The following is a 9,088-nucleotide window of genomic DNA, read 5'->3' on the forward strand; positions in this document are numbered from 1 at the left end:
GTTGCGGATCCTATTTCTACACTTGTGACACTTCTTTTGAGCTTGTGGCCACGTGACATTTGTGACGCATTTTTGTCCAGTGTGAGGCTAGCGTCATGTGTAGAACCTGAACGTCGCTTGCAAAAACAGTATGTCGCGTGTGTGTAACCCCCACCCCCCCTCCTCCTCCCTCCGGGTGCATTTATGACACAATCCAGCAGATGGGGCAATTTCCCCAATTTTAAATAATTTTAAAATCATTAGGCCTACAGCAGCTGAGAAGACTTTCCTTCTTAAATCAATAACTGTTTAGTTTTTTCTCTGCTTGAATAAATTAGTTATCATTCTGACCACCACTTAGGGGTTTTTAATCGAAGCAGTGGATGAGCAGTTCAGTTCTTAAATCCCTGGCTTATAGGCCTAAATGCACTATAATTGCCCTCTATAATTATTAAGCTAATTCACTTATTAATTCATAAGAATGCTAGTTCTTTAGTTTTGTTTCGGTTACATTAAAATTTTAATGTATTTTAAATGGTCAAATGACACCAACTTGCAATGTGAACTATGAATACAATTAAGAAAATAATTATTTCAATTGTATTAAGGCATTTCATTATACCTGTAAACCCATTTTGTAACTGTAAATCTCATTCGGATTCTAAAAAGTTGTTCTTAATATACTCCAACTCCATACGAATCTGTATCAACCAAGCAAAAAAGTAAATTTGTTCTGCATCAGAAAACAAGTACACCACATGCCTCTATTACCATACACAGCAGGGAGAAATGTATGAATCTCAGGTAATATTTACTTTGTGCACCACAGTTTACTTCATAAAGCAGAGTGAATTGTATTTTTGTGGTATAAATTGTATAAATGTTGTAAACCCTTACGTCATACAGTAGCCTACTTACATTAAAGTAAGGACAAGTTGAGTTGAAAATGAATTTATTATTAGTACCAGACCTATCTATGGCTAGTTAGACCAATTCGAATACTATTTAATTAGCCAAGCTTGTAGAACCTATATATATATATATACATATATATTTTTTTCTTTTTTACTTACTACAGCGTCACACAAAAGCATCAAAAGTAGCAAATCTTTGAGCATGTAGATCTGCTACATTCTGGAAAGTAACATGCTCCTCCATGTTAGCGAGGGCCCAGGTTTCCTGTTAGTCCAGTTTTATTTTGATGCATGGACAGGTAAAAGCAATATGGCAGAAACTGAACCCATCAAATCAATCAAAATGCCCCAGGCAAGCGGGCAGTGCCTAATGTCGGACCCCGTCATAACAAATATACTCCAATACAGTAAGACTCAAATAACATTTTCACAATAAGAGTCGCCATGGCGCTGGCAAGGGAATGAAAACGAGCATTATCAATCGTACCATGAATAATCAAAAGCACCTTCCAAATACAAACACACAAGCGACAGATGTGTGTAATTTTCTCAAGAGCTACAGAACATTGGGGAGGAATCGAACCCTAGGATGGATTGATTGGGCCCGGCGGCATTTATGTCCCTTTTTTAACCAGCGACCCTGTCGTTGGCGTGGATCTCAGGACGGATGTCGCAGACGGCAGCAGAGACGTCAGCATGTCTTCAGTGGAAGCATGCTTTCCCGATTTTAGGCATCATGCACCATGGACTGTACAATGTCCACTGTCTGCAAATATAAATCAACTCCCTGACTGTCTGAGTATTGGAGGGGATTTATTCCAGCCTGGAGCATTCCCAGTTGTTGAAGAGTGAGGGGGATGCTGATTTCCGGCAGAACGACTCCAAAATCAGGCTCATTTGGATGGCCAGTGTCCTCCCAGTCAATGTCATCCAGGTAGGTTTCCTGCAAATAGTTTGAGAACGAGAAATGAATAACAATATAGTTCACAATAGTTTTTATTCTTCCTTTTATGTGTAAAAGGATTGCAATAGCAGTAATACAAATGCAATAAAAGCATAATATTAAAAAGAGTGTCATTCTACGGTGTTGCTTGGCGGTTATAAAGGACTCCTGGTGCTTGTAGCAATCATAGTTATAGTAGTGCTTGTGGAAGTATTGGTCATCCGCAGTCGTTGTAGCTGAGGTCATAGTGACAACATAGCACATGCCACCATTGGAATGTGAGGAGGTTAATCAGAGTCAAACGTGATGTGTCCAAGTATGAAAAATGAACCTGGGGTCAGTCTAGGAGATAGGTGTAGTTATTGCTCTAATGATCTCACATTGCAATGAGAAAATGAAAAGAAAATGTATCTTAAAATTATTTGTATCTGGTAAATCATAATCTGCTGGACATATTTTAGTTAGATTTGGTGTCATAACTTATTTTTGGTATGGCACACCGACTCTAGAAAAATAAAACATGGCACGTGGTGTCAAAAAGGCTGCAGAACCCTGCCTGGACTCAATCACTGGTGACTCACTTGATAATTACAATGTATACAGGGTGAAAATACCAGTTTTCAAAGAGTGCTGACCATGTCTAAAAAGGATTTAACATGATCAACTGTCCTCTATATTTTCCTCATTTTACCTCAGGATCGTTGAGTGGATACTGGATTTGGCCTATATCCCACAGCTGGTTAGGCGTGCGATTCCTCTCCGTTCTCAGTGGATGATTATCCCAGCCATCCCTGAATGTGTTCAGGTGGTTCTGAAGACGTGGGACGAAGATGTAATGGCAGCACCACAGATGGAGACCGTTGCTGATGTCTAGCTGGTTTTCTTCCTCCAAGGTGTGCAGAATGTCATGGAACAGCCAGGTCACCGCTGTCCATACATCCCTCCAGAGCCTTTCAATTCTTTAAAAAGTCAGACGTAATTGTTTTTAATTTCTGCAGTTCTCCCTCACAAACACACCAACCCCTATACATTCTTGGAAACTCAGCATGTCTGTCTATATCTCAAGAACTGTTCATTCATGTCTTCACACTTAAAGACTGAGTAGTAGCTGAGCCCAACTCTCCAATAAAGAAATACTACTGGCATAGGACAGTCGAGGGTGAGCTTTAAGACCTAGCATCACACCTGGAGTAAATGTTTGAAGGACCTACAAGTGACATTTGGTCACAAACCAGCCATAGGCAAAAATAAGGTTATAGAAACTGTAATGCCTTGCTATTAACAGCAACAATTTTGCAACGTCACAGAGTGCATCTTTCAAACACTGCTTGTAAAATCTAAATACAAATACTGCTTTTATTATTATGTTAAGCTTACCTCTGGTTGTGCACACTTTTTCCCGCAATGAAACAGTTGGTGTCAGGACCGCGCACAGACAGCATCAGGCGGGCCACTGCAACGTTCTCCACCCCCTGGTCCGCACGAACCCTTTTTGAATAAGTCAAAAAAAATTGTGTCCATAATCAACAGGCAGCTTAAGCATGGATACTTAAAATTATTTTATGAAATGGGAAGATTCATTAAAATAACACATCACTTAAGGTGCAGTGAGACATTTTAAGATATTTGTTTAAATATTCTAAGTAAGTGTTAATTAGCTTAGGTGGGGGGGTCACCAATGGCAGATGATTAGCTTAATGTGCAACATTGCTTTCTCACTCAACAGTAAACAAACTCACATGTAAGTGTATACAGGGTATCTGCACAATTCTGAAGTGTCAATTTGAGGACTTAAAATTGGCCAAATTATCACATATTATGTAAGAAATAGGCAAACATTGTGAAAATAGCCAATCTACAAGCTCACAACGCCTCGCAGACAGTGCAAGGCGTTGTGAGAAACTAAAACTCCACAAACTAAAACAGCTCAACTCCTACAAATCCAAGTAATCACATAATAATAATAACATTATTGGTCCCCACTCCTTGGGTTAGTTTTTTGTCACTGTATAATTGCACTTACGTGAAATTTTACCTCTCCATTTACCCATCATATATAAATCACTAGGAGCAGTAAGCAGCCATTGTACGGCGCTCGGGAGCAATTATGGGTTAAGAGTCTTGCTCAGGGACACACATTGACATCGACACATTGCTGGCCTGGCCTGGAATCATGTCTGGGACAATCAGGGGCTCTGGCTCCCCTGGCGGGCTCAGTAGCCACTCAGCTAAGGCCTCCCCCAAACAAAGTGACATGGCTTGTCAGGGTGGGGGGTCCCCAGTTCAAATATCTTTTTTTTTTTTTTGGGGGGGGGGGGGGAACACGTTTGGGAACCCTTGCCCTTAAATGTGTTTAATTTTTTATTGAAGAGATTGGCTTTGTACTTGGATAGGCAATGCACCTTCCTATTGAATTAATGAAATATTTACCACCATAACTTTTAATACTTCAGCAAGCAAGCATTCAGTAAGTGTTGTGTTCAGGTTTGTTTGAGGCAATACTATTTTACCTTAATGGCAAACCAAACTTCTCAACAGCCTCACTGAAAAATCTCAGGGTAGTGTCAGAGCGATTGTTGGTTGATGCTCCCAGGTACATTATCTAAAAAAATACAACACACAAATCCAATCCAAGGAAACAATACAATACAAAGTAGGTTAACTCAGATATGAAATGTGTCAGTTTCCTGTCTGTGAATTCGATATTATAAAAATTAAAGGTTTGTCATGCCTACCTTTCGTGAAAAGCCATCTATCCCGCCAAAAATGACAATGTTGTACCTGTCAATTGAAACACCAAACGATAAACCAGGCCACCGTTAAACGTGCATCAAAAAGACAATACAATTCTAGAAAAAAAATTACTTTAAACACTTGGCGTTCAATTACATTTATACAGTATACCATGTCATAACGCACCTTATCAGCTTGTGGTTGGTGTCTATATGTACAAGACTTTTTGGGCATGGAACAAAATATTTACGCCTCACAATACATCCCATTTGACTGAGTCTTGACAACACTCCTGCTGTGTCGACACGATGCATTGAAGCTCTAACTTTGTCATACTGCACACGGTGTCCCTGTGCTTTAAGCGTGGCCTTTACCAACCGATATCCAGCATTTGGCATGTCGTCTTTAATACTACAGACTAGGGATGCCACAATCTGACCTTGAGCCAATTCGAATATTCGACAGCCCTGGCGAATATTATTCGATTATTCGACGGCACCGTAACCCCCCCCCCCCCCCCAATGATTAAAAAAAAAAAAAAAAAAAAAAAAAAACTGTGGCCATTTACAATTATTAAGACTATAATATTACTATTATTAGTATTAGCATATATTTTGATTGAAACTAAGGCATAAAAAACTTAAAAAAAAAAAAAAAAGAATTTAATTAAAAAAAATTAAAAAAAAAAAAAAATTAAAATCGATTTTTAAAGATCATATTCGATTATGGAGACTGTAACGAATATTCGAAAATTCGAATAATCGGTGGCATCCCTACTACAGACAAGTGTGTCAAGGTCGTCATCAGAAAGTTGGCTGTACATTCCTCTTAAAGTGATACCATGCTCAGATAGCTTCCGTTGTACTGTCTTGGAGCAAACACCTAGCAGACTTGATATATGTGTAACAGGAAGGCCTATATCTACAAGTTCTACAAGCCTGTCCAATGGAATGTCTATTTTTGGACGGCCAGGACCTGTTCTTCTCTCTACACCCAATGTAGGCTGTACTGGTTGCTGATTTTCACGTTGTGACTGAATTCCCAGATGTAGGTCTAGCAGGGAACTGTGGATTTCCTGGGGAACCGGAATATTTGTGGCACTGTAGAAAACCATATCCTGGCTGCAGACAAAGTCCATGTAGTCCAAGTTCAAAGGTCTTTGCTGAAGCACGTTCTCCAGTCGTGAATACAACCGTTGAAGCATGTAATCGAGGATCTCTTCCTGCAATAAAAAATACATGACCACAGATGTATATCAATAGTATTCACATTGACATTTAATGCTGTATATATATTTTGAAAACTACAAGGCACCAAGTACAGATAACTCATGCTAGATTCGAGTGTAAACATAATAGGCCGTCTCTTGGGCATATTTTGACTTGGCCACAACTGTGAACCACGAGAAATGCCTTGGCACAGGCTGTCAAAAATAACCCTATTAAAAAGACAGTTTCACAGCCGTATTATAATTTCACCACCACATCTTTACTATAGACATCTTTAGATACTTTGGACTAACGTTACATTGTTGATATGACGTTCAGACATTGTTCAAATGTATACAGTACCATCTGCCCAGCACCCACAATTCTGGATAACAATGCTATGTGACCGCATCCAGGAGCTACAGCGTAGTTGGAGGTGACAGATGTTGCTTACCAGTGGTGGACCAAGTAGTCAACCCCAGTACTTGAGTTAGTGCATATACTCAATATTTCTTATTAATATTAATGCATAGCTGTATTAAAATGTTTACATTTTCCCCCAAAATCCATAGATTTCCAACAAATGTATAAAATAAATAATAATGTGAATAACCGATCTTGAAGCTCACAATGCTACACGTTGTGAGCTTTTAGATCTATTTTCAATATATTTTAATTAATTCTAAAGTCAAAGTCCTAGAGTCAAAAGTACAATTTTTGTCTTTCAAATGTAGTGGAGTGAAAATCATCCTAAAGTAAATTACAGAACACTCAAGTAAATGTGCTTCGTTACTGTCCACCACTGATGAGGATTAGTTAAGTTCGAGTACCACAGACCCATTTCATTGGGTATTACTGTTACATAGTGCAGGTAGAATTTACACCCCACTCCTGGTGCCAACTAACTTAGCCAATGTTGTTAAGACAGCTTTCTGCAGGGCAAACGTTTCCAAATTTGTATTTAGAGGATACAGGCCCTTAGTTACCATTTGACCATTGTGCAAAGGTTACACAGAACAACATTGCTCATTGCATCCAAAATGTAGCCCCCCCCCCCCCCACACACACACAACCTTATACAAAGCCTGAAGAAACGCATGTAAAAACATATAAATGACTGAGGAACCAGAACTAAATACTTTTACACCTACAGTATAGGCCTACACCCATCCAAGACCCAATACAGAAACCTTGAACTAGTATGATTGCTAGATTAATAACATATCATGTATCTTTCAATTGTATACTAAGAAGTTTAAAAGAAAGGCTTAACAAGGGGTTCGAGTGCCATGTAGTAGCCATATTAAATGCTGCTTCGATAATCTCTAGTCATCGAAAATAGCCGATCTACAAGCTCACAACACATCACTTCTGCTACGGATTGTGAGCCTGTAAGTCAGACTTTTTCAGGATGTGAGGATGTCGTATGACGAATTATACGTCCATCTTAACCACCCCAGAGCTGCTTTCCTCTTGGATCTGTTCCTATTTCTCAGTAATACGGCATATGTAACTATGGCCTACATACACATAGTTACTTCTAAATATATGTATACATTTTCATGTTACTGAAGCACAAGGTGACAACTAACTCTCAACTTTCATCTATTGTAGCTCACTACTACTAAACTAGTGGATATAGGAATAATGTCTTCAACAACAACATTGAAACCACCATTTTAGTTCTGCCTTGCTCTCCTTGTAATAAGTATCAACAAAATCTAATACTCAAGTAAAGCACTCGTTACTGTCCACCACTGCTTTCCACACATCTACACTTTATTAATATATAACCATGTACATTACAACCATTAAGCTAATTCAACTCTTACCACATCAGGATTCTGCTGGTTTGTGGCCTCCTCCATGTCTAGCGAACTCCCAAGGCTAAGACAAATCTGCTGAAAACGAATATAATACACACATCACTTGGTTGAGGTGCTTGGTTGGAAAGTAACACGAAATATTTTTCTTCATAAGACAAATCTGCTAAAATGTGTAGTAATGACGCTAACAAATACCATGAAGGACGGTTTGTGTTGCCTGCCTGTTTGAAATAATGCTGTGCATTCTGACTGGCTGCTGCTTCAATCAGGGTTGCCAGATTCTGTGAGAGGAATAAGCAACCAGGTGTATGAAAACAAGCCCAAAAGAAGTTACTACTAGGCCACATGAGCACTTAAAACCTATTTTAAAAATAACATTTTTTTTTAATGAACTTTGGGAAAAAGTGAGAAATGAGTAATACTTTTAACAACACAATTCTGGTACGGGGGTCCCCGGCACAACATGTTTTCAGATGGGGGCCCGGTCGGTGTACAAATACACATAAATTTGTGGGTCCTTGACATGAAAATGTTTGAGAACCACTCGTTTAAACGACATTATGAAACAAGCCCAAATAAGCAACTACAGTTTAGAGACAACCCCCCCCCCCCAAAAAAATTGTCCCGGCGACTTTACAGAAAAACAAGCCCAAAGTCGCTTATAGAATAAGCGGACATGGCAACGCTGTTGGCAAGTTATGGCAACCATCTCATTGGCGCATTAGCGCCATCTTCTGTTCCAACATGTGGATCAGATGGAACTCTTTATTCTAATGAATCACTCTTCTCTCTCTCACACGTAATCCACTAAATCCTATCAAACAATCGGGTTTCCCGTAAGACACCTAACACACTAACCTTACAGGTGGCTGCAATTCGACAATGTCCCCTGTTAAAGTCAAAGCCTTCAGTCAATGCTGTAACTGTACTCCAAACACCTATATCTGTTAGTGTTACTGTAAACCGGCATTTTAATTGAATGCCATACTGCCAATATTATGTTGCTGAGGATATTGAATAGAATGTCTTACAGCTTGCCATATTTAACTAGTCCCTTATGCTTTGCTTTCTCATCTGCACAGTCAAACTGCTGTAAAGATATGGAAGTTGGAATGGCATTCCCAACTATATCTTGATTTTATAAAGATTTTTTTTTAAATATTGATTAGAGCACATCTAGTAAAATGCTTTATTCCATGATTGAGGTAAATGGCATGACTCAATATGAAGGGTTAAATGAAGAAAGTGCAGTGTATAAAACATCTTATTCAAGAAATATAACATCTATTCAAGAAATATATCATATGACAAGACAGAGCTTTTCTGATCTCCCTAAAGAAGCTTCCACTTTGACATGTTTTGAGATAGTGTAACAGTCAGCACAATTGAATGTCCTGTACCAAACGGTTGCCATCCTGAAATTCAAGATTTCTTGCTTGAATGTGACAGAGCTAGAGAAGTATGGCTTCAATATTGAAAAAACAA

At 38.9% G+C, this 9,088-nt stretch overlaps 1 protein-coding gene across 1 annotated transcript; it reads right to left on the reverse strand.

Moving 5' to 3' along the window:
• Positions 1-1,620: 1,620 nt before the first annotated feature.
• LOC308083644 (uncharacterized protein) lies at positions 1,621-4,817 on the reverse strand (the record flags this gene model as incomplete). Its single annotated transcript, XM_080425961.1, has 6 exons — positions 4,756-4,817; positions 4,572-4,617; positions 4,347-4,438; positions 3,214-3,324; positions 2,528-2,795; positions 1,621-1,836 (listed from the first exon to the last, which is right to left on the reverse strand). Exons 3-6 carry the CDS (start codon positions 4,433-4,435, stop codon positions 1,621-1,623), a joined length of 684 nt encoding a protein of 227 aa, XP_080282087.1. The 5' UTR covers positions 4,436-4,438; positions 4,572-4,617; positions 4,756-4,817.
• Positions 4,818-9,088: the final 4,271 nt, after the last annotated feature.

Source organism: Gymnoscopelus braueri, assembly GCF_963280865.1.
Source record: "Gymnoscopelus braueri genome assembly, chromosome: 4".
NCBI lineage: Eukaryota > Metazoa > Chordata > Actinopteri > Myctophiformes > Myctophidae > Gymnoscopelus > Gymnoscopelus braueri.